Below are 19785 nucleotides of genomic sequence, written 5' to 3'. Positions count from 1 at the left end.
GTACTGGCAGAAGTGAAGCTGTGAGGACAGGGCGTGAGTCGTGATTGGGTAGCTCAGATGGTAGAGCACTTGCCCGCGAAAAGCAAAGGTCCCGAGTTGGAGTCTCGGTCCGGCGCACAGTTTTAATCTACCAGGAAGTTTCATATTAGAGCACACTTCGCTGCAGAGTAAAAATCTCATTCTGGTAACCGCCAAGCATGGCTACTCTGTAATCGTGAAAGAGTTGACTGGGGAGTGGAATCGCGTCCTCTTGTCTTCAGTGTTGAGATTAGGTTCAGAGTGGGTTGTGTATATAAGCGAGTGGTTCGTACACGTGTATGGCGTAGACCTGGTGAGCTGCCTAATCCAGAGTGCATTCGCCCACGACACACAGGTCCCATCCAGACTTCACACTGTGGTAGGCCATCAGTTGCAACTCGCGGTCATATCTGGGGTCTCTGTAGGGTAAACTAATCAGTGCCCGCTAAATTTCACAGGCTGTTATCCCGGTACCACTGCTGTTTCCTTGACAGCAAGGTGATGTGCTTTTTCAGGAGGATACCGCACCTTACATACGGCTGCTGCGATGGCGTGTTCATCGTGGTGTACAACTACCCTGGCCAGCAAGATCACGAGATCTCTCGTTAATTGAGTAAGTATGGAACATGATGAAGCGGGTACTTACTCGTTCTCCAGTGCCTGAAAGAACCATTGCCGAATTGCAACAAAAAGGGCAAGATTGTTGGGACAGTCTATCGCAGGATGCCACTCGCGACCCTTATGCCCATTTTCGTGAGTATACACTCCTGCTGTGTCGCCAGAGAGGGGAACACGGTATATTGATGCCACTTTTGGGCCACCTTTTACTGAGACATGTTTCATTTGGTCTGAATTTATTATCATCTACAGTTACAATGATGAACTACCTACCATCTCACTTCTTAATTAAATTACCTTGTCCTTGAAGGTGTTGCATTTTTTATCCAGCACTATACTTCGGTGGAGCGTTAAGAGGTGTCGTGTAGATTAGGGTGGCACCATGACATACACTCATGAGTCAAAACATTATGAATACCAGCTTAACAGTGTACTAGTCTAGTTTTCGAACACAACAATACAGCGATTCTGCGTGGCTTCGATTCGTTGAGTCTTTGGTTCATTTCCGAAGGCACTCTCACCAGATGTCTATGAACAGGTCCGTCATTTCCCGCTACTGTGTACGGTGGTTGTTGAGCCCGGAGCTGGTGCCCGTCTGCTTCCCAAATGTATTCCATTGGGTTCAGATCAGGCGAATTTTGTGACTAAGACATCAACATGCATTCGCCATCATGCTCCTCAACCACTGTGTCACGATTATGGCCCTGTGACACGGACAGTTATCTTGCTGTAAGATGCCATCGTTGTTGGGGAAGACATCAAGCTTGAAGGAGTGCAGGTGATCCGCAATAATGTTCAAGTAGTCCACAGCTATCTTGGTGACTCGCGATGCATGCATCGAGAAACCGTTCGGCTGGATAATGGCATACCCGGACATCGGACCATCGACCTAGTGCAACAAGGAACGTGACTTATCCAACAAGGAAACATGTTTCAATTGATACACTGTCCGATCTCGGTGATCCCGTCCTCACTGTGACCGTAACTGACGACATCTTTGGAGTCAGCATGACAGTCCGTAGGGGTAGTTTGTTGTGGAGCCCCGTTTTCAACAATGTACGCTGAACGACGTGCTCCCAACTACTTGTGCTTGCACCAGCATTGTAGCACGTCGTCACATCTGCCACAGGTCGCAGTATATCCTGCTTTACACGTTCTGTAATGAGATGTGAACGTCCAATGTTTCGCCTACTCGTGATTTCATCGACCCTTATCCTCTTTCCACAGATACTTACGAGGATACCACGCTAACAGCTGACCAGCTTCGCCGTTTCCGAAGTGTTCGTTCCAAGCCCAGAGGTCATAGTAATCTGCCCTTTGTCAGAACCGCTTATATCAATGGATTTCCCCCCATTTTCGGCCCGGGTCATCGCTAAAACGAATCCCCCATTTTTCTTTTCTGCGCCTGCACAAGAAATCGCTCAAATAACAACAAAGGACTGAGGATGTAAACAGTTCCGTCTCTTGCGTGCACATGCAGCGTGTCCCAGGATGTTGGTCAGTATTAATGGATATGACTGAAACGGTGATTCGGAGCAAAAATCACTATTAAAATGGGCTCTAAAATGTATACCTTAAGAGTTATGAGCACTTGGTCATCTTCGATACCGTGTAACCGATCTCTTCTACTGCAAGCTCTTTGCTTTCCCTTTTATGGAAGGAGGTAGTATGGACCAAAATAAGAAAACAATGGCCAGTAAATATGGGCTCTAAAGGGCCTACCATAAGAGCTATGAGCATTTGTTTATATCTGATATTGTGGAGCACATCTTTTCTCACAGCACTTAAGGTATGCATTTTAGACCCCACGGTTACTCGACACTTTTTTCTTGTCTTGGTGCATACTACCTCCTCCCAGAATATTGAAAGCATAGAGCTTGTAGTAGGACACATTTGTTTCTTCCTGTCATATACCGCAATACTGTCGATTTCTCCTGGGACGTATGTGTGTTGCAGCTCAACGAACCTACGTGATGCAGCGTCTCACACTTGGTTCCATTTTTGTACGTTCATTTTTTCGTCGCAATTTATTTAGTCATCTCTGATCCAGCTGATCATGTACGTTCGCTGAAAGGCTATTTACATTTTCTGTTGTCTCAATGAATATATGGTTACATGCTAACCTTGTACGTCACTGACTTATTTCTTTAATCTAAAGATACATGCAAATACACTAAATATAACTCAACTACATACAAATTTCTATCTTTTGAGAAATTCATTTTTCGAGCAGGAGGATTTGTTAAACGGAAATGATTTCAGTTTTTAAAATTGTTTTCTGTCCGGCAACTCTTTCAGTACAGTCGAATGTTTTTATGGCTCCATACTGTCGTTCGTCGTGTGAAAGAGTGAGTTTAAGTTGGGGATAAAATAGGCTCTTTTTCTTCCTAGCGTTGTATTTATGAATGTTATTACTGTATTAGTTTCAAACTGTGACTTGTTCTTTATTACATATTTCATACGAGAATAAATGTATTGCGAGACTATTACTGGTACGTCTAGTTTTCTTTATTAAACAACTGCCTGCAATAGTTTCGAGGTTGAATACCAGATATAATCCTTACTACGTCTCTCTTCCCAATGTACAGTTGTGTCTGAGTATGAAAATGATAACTGAATTGCTCCTGAAGAAATTTTGAATGCAATTTTCCAAAATACAGGGCGTATAAAAAAGAATCATCCGATTTAAAAAATCAAACTATTACATTATTTCAGTTGTGCGTGAACAACATACTGTTGGAAAGAGCAAACTGTCGAGTTTTACATGGTTCCCGCTAGGTAGCGAAAGTGTTCGCCCACTTCAGCTCTAGTACAAATGGTGTCGGGTCAACAGAAAGCGTTTTGTGTTCGACGTTCTGCTCAGTGTGGGTCAGTAATAACTGTTCAGCGAGACTTTTGTACTAGATATGGTCTGGATCTGCCTACAGCACAGAGCATTAGACAATGGCATGGACAATTCCGAGAAACAGGTTGTTTGTGTAAACGCAAACCCCCGGGCCATCCCCGAGTGTCTGACACAGACTTCGAACGCATCCGCCACAGTTTCACAAGGAGTCCGCAGAAATACGTTCGCAATGCAGCTCGACAGCCTCAGCATCCCCCGATGTCCGCCTGGCGTGTGTTGCGTTGACGTTTACACATGAAAACATACAAAATTCAGCTACTGCAAGTGTTTTGGTTGGCAGGAGAGCCAACACCGTGTTACTAGAAGGAGGCCGAAAGGCACGCGTTTTAGCTCACGCAGGCTGGCGTGAGGTCTGCAGCAGGACAAGGAAATTAGAATTTAGTGAAAAGGACGTAGCTGGTGGAATACTTAACTTTAATCCATTAATGGTGAACGTCGGTCTGGACGGTACATGATTCACAATATCAATAGTAACTGATAATGGCGCCTTGCTAGGTCGTAGCAAATGACGTAGCTGAAGGCTATGCTAAACTATCGTCTCGGCAAATGAGAGCGTATTTTGTCAGTGAACCATCGCTAGCAAAGTCGGTTGTACAACTGGGCGAGTGCTAGGAAGGCTCTCTAGACCTGCCGTGTGGCGGCGCTCGGTCTGCAATCACTGATAGTGGCGACACGCGGGTCCGACGTATACTAACGGACCGCGGCCGATTTAAAGGGTAACACCTAGCAAGTGTGGTGTCTGGCGGTGACACCACAGCAAGCTCTTCGTGAAGGTGACAAACAACAGTGTGTGGAGTTCTGTAATTTCGTTCTTGGCAAGATGGCGGATGAAAGTTTTCATCCACGCTTAGTATTTAGTGACGAGACAACATCCCATTTAAATGGAAAGGTGAAACGTCATAATGGGAGAATATGAGACATCGCATAGCAGAAGCTTTGGAAGATGTAACTCAAGACATGCTAGTTGCAGTAAGGGAACAATTTGAATACCGCATTGACGAATGCTGTGCATTAAACACCTATGAAAAGGTATGAGTTTTTGAGTTTCCCGTTCATCAAAAAACAAAATTCATTACATATGTTTATTAGTTCCAGTAATATAGACGTGCCAGATCGGACGATTCTTTTTGATACACCCTATATCACAAGTTCCTGCTACTTTGAAAACAAAATTATACGCTGGGCAAATGTTGCACAACTTTGACTTTTGAAAAGATCTGTAACACGTGATTTCCAATTGCAGTTCTCCTCAAAATGCGATTCCATGAATTTTTAACATTCAGTTTCACACCTTCTCTTTTCCCCATGTCCCAATGTTACAGAATATCATATATTCTGTCTGTCCAGAATTGAAAAAAAATTGTATTTTTTTAAAGTATTTACTGAAAACGATTGAGTATTTTTTTAAATATTTCCTTATGTTGCTGAATTTTTTTTAGACTTGATTACGACGCTTGTATCATCAGCAAGGAATACTCGTTTATCATAATTTATTTTTCTTCAACAGTTGGTTTGGTAATCTTGTGAAAGACCAGTAGGAATATTTTAAAATTTAGAATAACATTTATTATGAAAAAATACACGAGTTATTTAAGCTCGTCCTTTGTTTCCCATCACTTAAATATTAATTGTCGTTTCCAGTAATGTATGGGAACACTTAACTGGCGTTAATGAGAGACAGTATAGAGTTCAAGTGTCACGTGGAAGATTATAATTAATTTGATCGCAAGCGAGATATCTGTGCTACTCTCACAGACTGCTGAGACGCGGAAGATCTGGGACGCCTCACTAATTAGAACGCTAGGGAGTCTCAGTTCAGCCTAGCACGCAGTTTTTATCCGCTACTAATGGTTGATTTTAGAGCCCACTCCGCTACTGAGTAAACCTCATTTCATTAAGTTCTCGCGTTTCCTTTATTTTCTTCAGTAAAGCGCTAGACTTGTCAAGTTCCAGCAGATATTTCCTCTAATTACCTCGACGTCGACGGGACGATGAAGTCTGCATCCGTCCTCTGTTCTTTTTTTTTTTTTTTAAGAAACTTCACTAATTCTTACTTTGGAGAACGATGTAACTACAATAGCTCGGCTTTACGGATGACTGAGTTCTCTTATGTTACAGCTATAGCTTCTCCGGTTTCGTCCCGTTGTACTGCTTGTATTTCTAAGTAAATTGCGCGCCATAAATATAGGAACAATTTAAAAACTTCCGCAGAAAAGGGATGTTGAGAAACGAGAACAATATTTTTATGTCAAAGAATGGTTTTTCATGGCATGGTGATCGGCTTATCAGTCAATATTGATTCCCGCTCACATCACCACTTCAGCTTCCAGTGAGAGTGACCGTGCACAGAACTGGAGCTCTTTGAAGCTCCGTGGTCTGGTCTCACCATATGTAAACGACTGTCATAAGGTTCAACACTTCGTAGCGTCTTGCCAAAGAACAAAGCGAGACACCATTCTATCGTGTCGTGTTGGTAACGAGATACAAATGGGACCGTGTGCACGGGGACCAACTTCCCAAACACACATGTGGATAATGGGTCTATATTCTGCGTCTTGCAGGCTGCAGATACATTAGTAGTACGAGGGTGTGCTGAAAAGTAATGCTTCTGAATTTCTTATGTGAAAACTCTTAAAGCTTTTTAAATAAAGTAAAAGTTATTAAAATTCTGCATCTTTATTCTTCATGTTTACATATTTATTTCACAATATAGCCACTCTGGCGACGTACACATATCTTCCAACCAGAGACTAGTTTTTGGGACCGTCATGTAGACTGTTTGACTTTGTTGACGGATTCACCACCTCACCTCCGCATGCACCTCTTCATAGGGTATGAAAGTGAAGATCTCGAATGTGTTCTTTAAGTTCAGGAAACAGATGAAAATCGGATGGGACCTAGTCGGGACTGCAGGAGGGTGATTGATGACAGTGAACGCAAGGCATCGGATCGTTGCAGATGTCGCAGCACTCGCGTGTTATGCTGAAGGAGAGCGTGCTCCATGTGTGGACGAAATCTTCAAATTCGAAACTGGATTATAGTGCTTGGTGTCTCACGCACCAACATATCTAAGTTACAGACCGCCATGTTACACGCTTCAGTTCGAAGCTCTCTAGCGGTAGAAGGCTGCAAATACGAGTAGACATGAAGATAAAGATGTACAATGTTAATAACGTTTGTTTTATTGAAAAAGATTTAAGAGTTTTCACGTAAGAGGTTTGGAAGCATTGCTTCCCATCACGCCCTCGTACATCGCTTACGATGACGGGCAATGTACGTCGGAGTGCAGCTGCAGCTTTAAGCCCTGCCTTCATCTTCCTCAGATTCCTCCCGTTATTTGAAAAATAGTTTAAATGGAGATATTCTTTGTTTTGGATAACCATTGATATTTACTGTGGCTGGCTATCCTACCTCTGGCTTGCCGTGTCTCAAATGCCATAAAATCCCATTTCGTAGGCAAAGAATCGTGTTGAATCATGGCAAGTCCTGCGTTTAGATGAGTTAGGTGAGCGGGAGGAAAGCTTTCGCCTTCCTTGAGTGACACTGAGAGGTTGTACAACAGTAAACTAATAGCTATTTGAAACTTCCTGTCAGATTAAAACTGTATGCCAGACCGAGACTCGAAGTCGGGACCTCTGTCTTTCGAGGGCAAGGTAGTGGCGGAAGTAAAGCTACGAGGTCGGGTCGTGAGTCGTGCTTGGATAGCTCAGTCGCTAGAGCACTTGCCCGCGAAAGGCAAAGGTCCCGAGTCCGAGTCTCGCTCTGGCACAAAGTTGTAATCTGCCAGGAGGTTTCATATCAGCGCACACCCCGCTGCATAATGATAATTTCATTTTGGTAATAGCTATTTCATTACAGTTTTCCATAAATTCGATGTTTGCAAGAAACGGTAAACGTATTAAGTAATCCCCACCCATTCACATACAGAGCGCTTCCTCATATATACATTTATTTGAGTTTAGTTGTCCAATCCTCCATTCACGATGAAATAATTTAAGTGCATGCTGGTTTTTTTAAAGACATGTGTGGAATGAATCGCCGTAGTTTTTGGACGAGGTTGACGTCTCCACTACTGAAATGGTTGGTTGTGATGACGTAACTCGAGGCTAATTTTACAGCTTTCCATGATCAAAATATTTTGATATTTAATAGACAGAACACGAATTCAACAGAATTAGTAAGAATATTGTCGCCTTTCATGTGGAAACGATGGTTTTTATTCAAAAATGGCTCTGAGCACTATGGGACTCAACTGCTGAGGTCATTAGTCCCCTAGAACTTAGAACTATTTAAACCTAACTAACCTAAGGACATCACAAACATCCATGCCCGAGGCAGGATTCGAACCTGCGACCGTAGCGGATGGTTTTTATTCCGATAATGTGTTTATCTAGGAATGCTAAATGGAGAGCAATTACGAGAAATACGAAAAGGTATTAATTGCGGACTGTGTTTCCTTTAGGAGCCACTGATTAAATTCTCGGCCTCAAGATTGTGAGTTAACGTGTATGTTACTGTTAATGCAAAGGATGTGATGTCCCTACCTGCGCAGTGCGTTATTCTGTTGCATTATTACAGTAGTCCTGTTGTGTATCGTAGTGATACGGTTCGGTGCTAAGTTGATTAAATACGACTGTGAATTTTCTCTCGACAGGAGGAAAAATTACATCGACTCCCATTAATAATTAAAGGCTCGCTGCAACATTTTCCTAAATGTGCAAATGGCGTCAATTAATTCTGAATCACATTTTTGACAGAAGAATTTTACTAAACGTAAAAATCTTCATAAACCCACTGACGATACAGAATGTATTAATTTTGTTTCGAAAAAATTATTGAAGCTTTTGCTGGCAGAACAACGTTAAATAGATTATCGGCAGCATTTTGCATCGGTCGAGAACCTTTAATACAGAGTTCCAACTTGTCAAATGTTGTTAGTTTAGCCATATTGAGCTATAGACGGAAAGCTCCGTTTTGCTTACATGTTAACGCCATGCAACAACATTTTCAGTACCACCATGACCAAATTAAGTTTAACTTCGAATAATTTGGCCACATCTCTGAACATAACACACCTTCTCGTCTCATCTCTGCACATTGATGACATATCCAGATATACATGTGTCGCTGTACTCGCATTTACAGAAACAAACGTACCTTTGAGCAATACTGGAGGTAGCAGGTAGCATGTACTCGATCTGTAACGCGTTCTATAGTTACCTTCCATTTTAACAGTTCTGTTGTGTATTCTCATGATGTGCTCCCAGCAGGAAAAATTTGGCTAGCAATATTACTACCCCCCGCTGCGATATAATCATTAACGCATTCATAGCGTCAATTAAAAATGAATATTCGTTGCGCCAGAACTATTTTACCAAACACAAGACTCTAAAAAATACGTCTGGCCACACAGAACAGTATATCTCTGTCCCCCAAAACTATTGCAGCTTTGCCCACAGAACAACGTAAAGTGAAGTGACAAAAGTCGTGGGATTTCTGTATGTACTTGTACATAACCATTTAGTGATTGTATCGCGTACACAAAATATAAAAGGGCAATGCATTGGCGGAGAAGTTATTTGTATTCACGTGATTCGTGTTAAAACGTTTCCAGCGTCATTATCGCCGCACGACGGTAATTAACAGATTCTGAACGCGGAGTGGTAGTTAGAGGAAGACGCATGGGACATTCCATTTTGGAAATCGTTAGGGAATTCGAAATTCCGCGATCCACAGTGTCACGAGTATGCCGAGAACACGACATTTCAGGAATTAAATCTCACCACGGACAACGCATTGACCGACGGCCTTCAATTGACGAGCGAGAGCAGCGGTGATTGCGTAGAGTTGGCAGTGCTAAGAGAGAAGCAGAACTGCTTGAAATAACAGCAGAAGTCAATGTGAGACGAACGACGAACATATCCGTTAGAACAGTGAGTTGAAATTTGGCATTAATGGGCTATGGCAGCAGACGATCGACGCGAATGCCGTTGGTAGCAGCACGACATCGGCTGCAGCGCCTCTCCTGGGCTCAGAACCATATCGGTTGGACCCTAGGGGAGAGGAAAACAGTGGCCTGGTCAGATGAGTTTCGCTTTCAGTTGGTAAGAACTGATGTTAAGGTTCGAGTGTGGCGCAGACCCCACGAGGCCATCGACCAAGTTGTCAAACCGCACTGTGCAAGCTGGCGGTGGCTCCAAATGGTATGGGCTGCGTTTACATGGGATGGACTGGGTCCTCTGGTCCAACTAAATCGATCATTGACTGAAAATGGTTATTTTCTGACACTTACAGACAATTTGCAGCCATTTATGGAGTTCTTGTTCAAAAACAACGATTTCATGTTACCGGGCCACAATTTCTCGCCACTGGTCTGAAGAACATTGAGGACAATTCGTGTGAATGATTTGGCTATCCAGATCACGTGACATGAATGCGATCGTAAGATTTATGGGACATAATCTAGAGGTCAGTTAGTGCACGACGTCCTCCCCAGGCAAAACTTTCCCAGTTATGGAGGTTCTAGAAGCAGCATGGCTCAGTATTTGTGGAGAGAACTTTCAACCACTTGTTGAGTCCATGCCACGTAGAAATGCTGCACTACACCGGGAAAAAGGTGGTCTGACACGATGTTAGGAGGTATCCCATGACGTTTGTAACCTCACTGTAAATGGGAGACTGTTAGCTGCAGTTTAACCAGTTTGAGAACTTTATAAAGTCGGTTTCCCCCTTTGTAAGTACCGTTTGTTTAGGTTGACATAGCTGTAGACATGAAAATCCATTATTCGTTTACGTTAAACCCATAGCAGACGATTTTTGGTAATAATCACACTGCGCACTACGGGCTAGAGCCTGAATAATTGTGCCCAGTCAGACTGGGACTTAGTCGAGAAATTTACATTCCAAATGCTTTTGTACTAATTTAGATAATGTTTCATAGTGAAGTCATTGGCTGCTCGTAACCACACATTTGCAGTTATCTCTAAAATGGCTGATTTACTGACACATATTCGCTGGGACGTCTTTGCTTCTGTTATCGTATAATTTCATTGGTGGTAGTTTTAGCGTTTAATTATCTCTGTAGAAAAATTATGACATCTCGACGAAAGTAATACTCATCGTGGTCTGGCGAAAAATCTGCAGATGTCCTGCTGTGGGAAAGCTGTGTCGGGGCGGGGCTGAAGCCAGAGTTTTTTTGTTTCCGTGAGCATTGTTTCCATGTTGACCACTGCTGGGCGCCTTCTTCTTGTGCAGCTACTAACGACGGATTCCACGCCGAACTAAACTGATAGCCCTAATCTCTGTTGAAGAAATTACCTTGAATCTTTATTTCTATCGACTCCTTTCTCATAAACTGCCAGAATCCGTTGGCTCTACACGTATTTTCTTGATCGAGGCAGTGCTCTGCTGTAGCTGATCTGTTTTTCTGCCACAGATGCACACACATAACCGGAGCACGATGGAGCCCGGCGCCTATAGGGGAGGGAACAGGAGACCTTCAGGTGTAAACGGGAGGACAACCATAGATAAGTAGTCAGATGACGATGATGAGTATGATACCCGTATAAGCCTAGTGTTTTTCAACAGTGGCTTCTGGCTGTAAAATCTAGACCATTTCAACGGTACTGCGGGCTATACGTCTGGAAAATCCAAATCTTGGCATATTTGGTAAAATTGAGAGCTGCCTGCGTATATAGGGTGGTCCATTGATAGTGACCAGGCCAAATATCTCACGAAACAAGCATCAAACGAAAAAACTACGAAGAACGAAACTCGTCTAGCTTGAAGGGGCTATGGCTGGCCCGCTAGATGGCGCTGCCATAGGTTAAACAGAAATCAACTGCGTTTCTCAAATAGGAACCCCCAATTTTTATTACATATTCGTGTAGTACGTAAAGAAATATGAATGTTTTAGTTGGACCACTTTTGTCGCTTTGTGATAGATGGCGCTGTAACAGTCGCAAACGTATAAGTACGTGGTATCACGTAACATTCCGTCAGTGCGGACGGTATCTGCTTCGTGATACATTACCCGTGTTAAAATGGACCGCTTACCAATTGCGGGAAAGGTCGATATCGTGTTGATGTATGGCTATTGTGATCAAAATGCCCAACGGGCTTGTGCTATGTATGCTGCTCGGTATCCTGGACGACATCATCCAAGTGTCCGGACCCTTCGCCGGATAGTTACGTTATTTAAGGAAACAGGAAGTGTTCAGCCACACGTGAAATGTCAACTACGACCTGCAACAAATGATGATGTCCAAGAATGTGTTTTAGCTGCTGTCGCGGCTAATCCGCACTTCAGTAGCAGACAAATTGCGCGAGATTCGGGAATCTCGAAAACATCTACATCTACATCTACATCTACATGACTACTCTGCAATTCACATTTAAGTGCTTGGCAGAGGGTTCATCGAACCACAATCATACTATCTCTCTACCATTCCACTCCCGAACAGCGCGCGGGAAAAACGAACACCTAAACCTTTCTGTTCGAGCTATGGTTTCTCTTATTTTATTTTGATGATCATTCCTACCTATGTAGGTTGGGCTCAACAAAATATTTTCGCATTCGGAAGAGAAAGTTGGTGACTGAACGTGATAATACAAAACGAGCTGCGCTTTCTTGCACCCTTTCGATATCCTCCGTCAATCCCACCTGGTCAGGATCCCACACCGCGCAGCAATATTCTAACAGAGGACGAACGAGTGTAGTGTAAGCTGTCTCTTTAGTGGACTTGTTGCATCTTCTAAGTGTCCTGCCATTGAAACTCAACCTTTGGCTCGCCTTCCCCACAATATTATCTGTGTGGTCTTTCCAAATGAAGTTATTCGTAATTTTAACACCCAGGTACTTAGTTGAATTGACAGCCTTGAGAATTGTACTATTTATCGAATAATCGAATTCCAACGGATTTCTTTTGGAACTCATGTGGATCACCTCACACTTTTCGTTATTTAGCGTCAACTGCCACCTGCCACACCATACAGCAATCTTTTCTAAATCGCTTTGCAACTGATAGTGGTCTTCGGATGACCTTACTAGACGGTAAATTACAGCATCATCTGCGAACAACCTAAGAGAATTGCTCAGATTGTCACCCAGGTCATTTATATAGATCAGGAACAGCAGAGATCCCAGGACGCTTCCCTAGGGAACACCTGATATCACTTCAGTTTCACTTGATGATTTGCCGTCTATTACTACGAACTGCGACCTTCCTGACAGGAAATCACGAATCCAGTCGCACAACTGAGACGATACCCCATAGGCCCGCAGCTTGATTAGAAGTCGCTTGTGAGGAACGGTGTCAAAAGCTTTCCGGAAATCTAGAAATACGGAATCAACTTGAGGTGCCCTGTCGATAGCGGCCATTACTTCGTGCGAATAAAGAGCTAGCTGCGTTTCACAAGAACGATGTTTTCTGAAACCATGCTGATTACATATCAATAGATCGTTTCCTTCGAGGTGATTCATAATGTTTGAATACAGTATATGCTCCAAAACCCTACTGCAAACCGACGTCAATGATATAGGTCTGTAGTTAGATGGATTACTCCTACTACCCTTCTTAAACACTGGTGCGACCTGCGCAATTTTCCAATCTGTAGGTACAGATCTATCGGTGAGCGAGCGGTTGTATATGAGTGCTATGTAGGGAGCTATTGTATCAGCGTAATCTGAAAGGAACCTAGTCGGTATACAATCTGGACCTGAAGACTTGCCCGTATCAAGCGATTTGAGTTGCTTCGCAACCCCTAAGGTATCTACTTCTAAGAAACTCATGCTAGCAGCTGTTCGTGTTTCAAATTCTGGAATATTCCATTCGTCTTCCCTGGTGAAGGAATTTCGGAAAACTGCGTTCAATAACTCCGCTTTAGCGGCACAGTCGTCGGTAACAGTACCATCGGCACTGCGCAGCGAAGGTATTGACTGCGTCTTGCCGCTTGTGTACTTTACATACGACCAGAATTTCTTCGGATTTTCTACCAAATTTCGAGACAATGTTTCGTTGTGGAACCTATTAAAGGCATCTCGCATTGAAGTCCGTGCCAAATTTCGCGCGTCTGTAAATTTTAGCCAATCTTCGGGATTTCGCGTTCTTCTGAACTTCGCATGCTTTTTCCATTACCTCTGCAACAGCGTTCGGACGTGTTTTGTGTATCACGGGGGATCAGTTCCATCTCTTACCAATTTATGAGGTATGAATCTCTCAATTGCTGTTGCTACTATATCTTTGAATTTGAGCCACATCTCGTCTACATTTGCATAGTCAGTTCGGAAGTAATGGAGATTGTCTCTTAGGAAGGCTTCTAGTGACACTTTATCCGCTTTTTTAAATAAAATTATTTTGCGTTTGTTTCTGGTGGATTTGGAAGAAACGGTATTGAGCCTAGCTACAACGACCTTGTGAACACTAATCCCTGTATCAGTCATGATGCTCTCTATCAGCTCTGGATTGTTTGTGGCTAAGAGGTCAAGTGTGTTTTCGCAACCATTTACAATTCGCGTGGGTTCGTGGACTAACTGCTCGAAATAATTTTCGGAGAAAGCATTTAGGACAATCTCGGAAGATGTTTTCTGCCTACCACCGGTTTTGAACAAGTATTTTTGCCAACATATCGAGGGAAGGTTGAAGTCCCCACCAACTATAACCGTATGAGTGGGGTATTTATTTCTTACGAGACTCAAATTTTCTCTGAACTGTTCCGCAACTATATCATCGGAGTCTGGGGGTCGGTAGAAGGAGCCAATTATTAACTTAGTTCGGCTGTTAAGTATAACCTCCACCAATACCAATTCGCACGGAGTATCTACTTCGACTTCACTACAAGATAAACCACTACTGACAGACACAAACACTCCACCACCAATTCTGCCTAATCTATCTTTCCTAAACACCGTCTGAGACTTCGTAAAAATTTCTGCAGAACTTATTTCAGGCTTTAGCCAGCTTTCTGTACCTATAACGATTTCAGCTTCTGTGCTTTCTATTAGTGCTTGAAGCTCAGGGACTTTCCCAGCACAACTACAACAATTTACAACTACAATTCCGACTGTTCCTTGATCCAAGCACGTCCTGTATTTGCCATGCACCCTTTGAGATTGCAGCCCACCCCGTACTTTCCCGAGGCATTCTAACCTAAAAATCCACCCAGTCCACGCCACACAGTCTCCGCTACCCGTGTAGCCGCCAGCTGAGTGTAGTGAACTCCTGACCTATTCAGCGGAACCCGAAACCCCACCACCCAATGGAGCAAGTCAAGGAATCTGCAGCCAACACGGTCGCAAAACCGTCTGAGCCTCTGATTCAGACCCTCCACCCGGCTCTGCACCAAAGGTCCGCAGTCGGTTCTGTCAACGATGCTGCAGATGGTGAGCTCTGCCTTCATCTCGTAAGCAAGACCGGCAGCCTTCGCCAAATCAGATAGCCGCTGGAATCCAGAGAGAATTTCCTCAGATCGAAAGCGACACACGTTATTAGTGCCGACATGTGCCACCACCTGCAGGTGGCTGCACCCTGTGCTCTTCATGGCATGCGGAACGACCCTTTCCACATCAGAAATGACTCCACCCGGAATGCACACGGAGTGCACACTGGATTTCTTCCCCTCCTTAGCCGCCATCTCCTTAAGGGGCCCCGTTACGCGCATAACATTGGTGTTGAGAATGCTACATTAACATATATTGCACCCGTAACATATTTCTATGCACCAGGAATTGCATGGCGACGAGTTTGAACGTCGTGTACAGTTCTGACACTGGCCACAAGAGACTTTACGGGACGATGACAGATTTTTTGCACGCGGTCTATTTAGCGACGAATCGTCATTTACCAACAGCGGTAACGTAAACCGGCATAATATGCACTATTCAGCAACGGAAAATCCACGATGGCTGCGACAAGTGGAACATCAGCGCCCTTGGCAGGTTAATGTATGGTGCGGCATTAGGGGAGCAAGGATAATTGGTCCCCATTTTATCGATGGCAATCTAAATGGTGCAATGTATACTGATTTCCTATGTAATGTTCTACCGATGTTACTACAAGATGTTTCACTGCATGACATTATGGCGATGTACTTCCAACATGATGGATGTCCGGCATATAGCTCGCGTGCGGTTGAAGCGGTACTGAATAGCATATTTCATGACAGGTGGATTGGTCGTCGAAGCACCATACCATGACCCGCACGTTCACCGCATCTGACGTCCCCGGATTTCTTTCTGTGGGGAAAGTTGATGAACCTTTGCTATCGTGATCCACCGACAACGCCTGACAACATGCGTCAGCGCATTGTCAATGCATGTGCGAACATTACGGAAGGCGAACTACTCGCTGTTGAGAGAAATTTAGTTACACGTATTGCCAAATGCATTGAGGTTGGCGGACATCATTTTGAGCATTTATTGCATTAATGTGGTACTTACAGGTAATCACGCTGTAACAGCATGCGTTCTCAGAAATGATAAGTTCACAAAGGGACATGTATCACACTGGAACAACCGAAATAAAATGTTCAAACGTACCTACGTTCTGTATTTTAATTTAAAAACCTACCTGTTACCACCTGTTCGTCTAAAATTGTGAGCCATAAGTTTGTGACTGTCACAACGCCATCTATAAGAAAGCGAAAAAAGTGGTCCAACTAAAACATTCACATTTCTTGACGTACTACACGAATATGTAATAAAAAATGGGGGTTCCTATTTAAGAAAACGCAGTTGATATCCGTTTGACCTATGTCAGCGCCATCTAGCGGGCTAACCATAGCGCCATCTGGTTCCCCTTTCAAGTTAGACAAGCTTCGTTATTTGTAGTTTTTTCGTTTGACGCTTATTTCGTGAGATATTTGGTCCGGTCACGACCAGTGGACCACCCTGTGTACAGAATGAAAGCAAGAGACACTCACCGGTCCTGACGAGCTTGAAGGTGACGGCGTTGTGCGCCTTGAGCGCCTCGTTGAGCGCGGGGTGCGTCAGCTCGCGCAGCGACGCCTCGCCCCCACCCGCCATCGCGATGCTATCCTTGTGCCGTTTCGTCTTTCTCTTCTCTTTCTTCGTCTGCTGCGTCTTGTTCTTCTGTCGCTGCTCTTGTAGTTTCGGTGGTGGCGGTAGTTGTTGTTGCTTGTGGCCCGGTCCGGTTGACTCCGTCCCAGGATCTGTGAACAACAGAATGTTTTTTTTTTAATGATGGGACGCTATCGCTTATTAGCACATGCTATTTATGTCGACCAGGCCGATCCTGAGGAAGATCTTGTCATATCACTGCAACTGCTTTCGGGAATGGTGTCTTAGATGTGAACACCGACTAATGTGGTTCTTATACAGATATAAACAGCTTGTCCTCATCATTTAGTGTCAAATTTAAAAAGTCAATAGAGACATCTAAACCGAACATTTTGAGATAAGGAAACAATAGTCAGGAAGAAATATTTCATGCGGTACGAGTCCTCGAATGAGCACATTGTGAGGCAAATTACGGCAATATGGTATAAACGAAATAAGGCAGTCGGAGTGACCGAAACTGAACTAATAACCGAATGTAACGAATACAGTTAGTGTCCTTCACAATCATTCATTCATTCATTCCCTCCTCCGTGTTGCCACAGATAACAAAAAGTGGTTCAAATGCCTCTGAGCACTATGGGACTTAACTTCTGAGGTCATCACTCCCATAGAACTTAGAACTACTTAAACCTAACTAAGCTAAGGACATCACACACATCCATGCCCAAGGCAGGATTCGAACCTGCGACCGTAGCGGTCGCGCGGTTCCAGACTGTAGCGCCTAGAACCGCTCGGCCACCCCGGCCGGCACCACAGATAACATGTAACTGTTACCATTTGTACTGAAAAAGCAGGACATACGAGAGGCGTACATAGTGAGGTGACAAAAGTCATGGGGTAGCGATATGCACATGTACAGATGGCGGTAATATCGCATAAACGAGGTATAAGAAGGCAGAGCGTTGGAGGAATTGTCATTTGTACTCAGGTGATTCATGTGAAAAGGCTTCCGACAGACAAGCAACACTGCACGAAATAATCGCAGAAATCAATGTCAGAGGTAAGACGAACGTATCCGTTAGAACAGTAAGGTCAAATTTGATGTTAAGGGGCTCCGGAAAGGCTCAAAATCATGAAAAGTTCAATTTTTACTTTTTTGCGTTTTCTGAATCTGCAGACTATTATTACCTTTTAATAGATATATAATTTATTCAATTCCGAAGACTACAACTATTTTTAAATTTTTTTTGAAATGTGTTCTACATGGGCGTGACCCACTGTGGCGCTGTTAAACTGCTGTCAAATGGTGTTATTATTAACGTCCGTGTTCATCAGGTACATTTTAGTGATGTGAGACAAAGTATGTGTTGTGGCTAACCTGTGATGGTTCAATATATATCGCTGGTGTGATTGTCGATTGTTTCATGTTTATTTACTCTGTCGTTATCTCTAAAATATTCGTAATTAATTCTGTTTCTTGAGTCTCTGTTTTGTTGAAGTATAATAATGAGTAAAAGTAAAGTTATTAGAAATCCTCTGAAGGCTTGTAAGAAAAGGAGAAATGTTGGAAAGCCAAAGGTATGTGTTATTACTGTAAACAATAAAGACGATGAAAATCCCCAACATAGCTTGTGTCCCAAAGAAGAAGACAGTTGGTGTAAATATAACAAAGGATTGCTAACTGGTGAAGTGTACACTCATAAGCATAGTCTGTCTCATGCAATAATGGAGGTGATAAAACCTATTTTCAGAGACTTAGCAGCACCTGAACTGTTGAAAAAGTGTATTCACGGAAAAACTCAAAACCCCAATGAAAGTGTAAATAGTGTTATATGGTCGAGAATCCCCAAGACTGTATTTGTTGGAATAGAAACACTTCACTTTGGTGTGTATGATGCTGTTGCGACTTTCAATGATGGCAACATTGTAAGGTGCAAGGTATTTAGAAATATGGGAATGAAGATAGGTTCTAACATGGTACGAGCGATGCTTGCTTTAGACAAGGAACGCCTTCGGGCTGCAGACAGGGCTGTAAAGAGTCTAGAAATACAAGCAAGAGTAAACAGGACGAGGAACAAGAGGAAGCTGGAGGAGGAGTTTGCAGAGGATGAAGATATTCCATCCTATGGACCTGGAATGGTTAGGTTAGTGTTGTTTAACGTCCCGTCGACAACGAGGTCATTAGAGACGGAGCGCAAGCTCGGGTTAGGGAAGGATGGGGAAGGAAATCGGCCGTGCCCTTTCAAAGGAACCATCCCGGCATTTGCCTGAAACGATTTAGGGAAATCACGGAAAACCTAAATCAGGATGGCTGGAGACGGGATTGAACCGTCGTCCTCCCGAATGCGAGTCCAGTGTGCTAACCACTGCGCCACCTCGCTCGGTGCGACCTGGAATGCACTAAAAAGTTAATCCAATCTTTGTCGCTCGATTCCCAAAACTTTTATTTCTCATACTAATTACATGTTTTCTAAGGATCTTCCAAACATATTTGTTTCAAACTTTCAGTAAATGTTACACAGTACCTTCTGCATAATTTAACACAGCCTTTTTCGAAAAAAACTGTATATTTTTGAATATATAAATAAAAAATTACAAAAAAATGTTGTGAATTTTCATTACAATTGAAAAAAATCATCTTTAATAACTGAACTAAAATTTTGTAAAATCCCTGTGTTAAGTTGTAGCCCATATTCCAATAAATAATCTGTAAAAAGTTCAACTTCCTACCACAAATACTTTGTGAGGAAAGATGTAATTTATAAGCGTTATTTTAACATTGCAAGTATAGGGCGTTCCGGAGCCACTTAATGAGCTATGGAAGCAAACGACCAACGCGAATATCTTTGCTAACAGTGCGACATTGCCTGCACCGCCTCTACTGGTCTCGTGATCATATCGGTTGGAACCATGACGACTGGAAAACCGAGGCCTGGTCAAATGAGTTCAGATTTCAGTTGGTAAGAACTGCTGGTAGGGTTCGAGTGTGGCGCAGACTCCGCGAAGCCATGCACCCAAGTTGTCAACAAGGCACTGTACAAGCTGGTGGTGGCTCCATAATTGTGTGGGTCATATTTAAACGGAATGGTCTGGATCCTCTGGTCCAACTGAACAGATCATTGATTGGAAGTGGTTATGTTCGGCAACTTGGAGACATTTCGTAGCCATTCAGGGACTTCATGTTCCCAAACAAAGCTGTAATTTTCGTGCATCACAATGCGCTATGTCA

At 43.3% G+C, this 19785-nt stretch overlaps 1 protein-coding gene across 1 annotated transcript in view; it reads right to left on the bottom strand.

The window, feature by feature from the left end:
* The window catches only part of LOC126249491 (uncharacterized), a 170419-nt gene that overhangs the window by 25415 nt on the left and 125219 nt on the right, over positions 1–19785 (bottom strand). Inside the window, exon 2 of the mRNA XM_049951142.1 lies at positions 16460–16708. Within this exon, the coding sequence (XP_049807099.1) occupies positions 16460–16708 (249 nt within the window). The remainder of the gene's footprint in view (positions 1–16459; positions 16709–19785) is intronic.

The sequence above is a fragment of the Schistocerca nitens genome, chromosome 3 (assembly GCF_023898315.1).
Source record: "Schistocerca nitens isolate TAMUIC-IGC-003100 chromosome 3, iqSchNite1.1, whole genome shotgun sequence".
Lineage (NCBI taxonomy): Eukaryota > Metazoa > Arthropoda > Insecta > Orthoptera > Acrididae > Schistocerca > Schistocerca nitens.
This window is presented reverse-complemented; position numbering and strand designations above follow the sequence as displayed.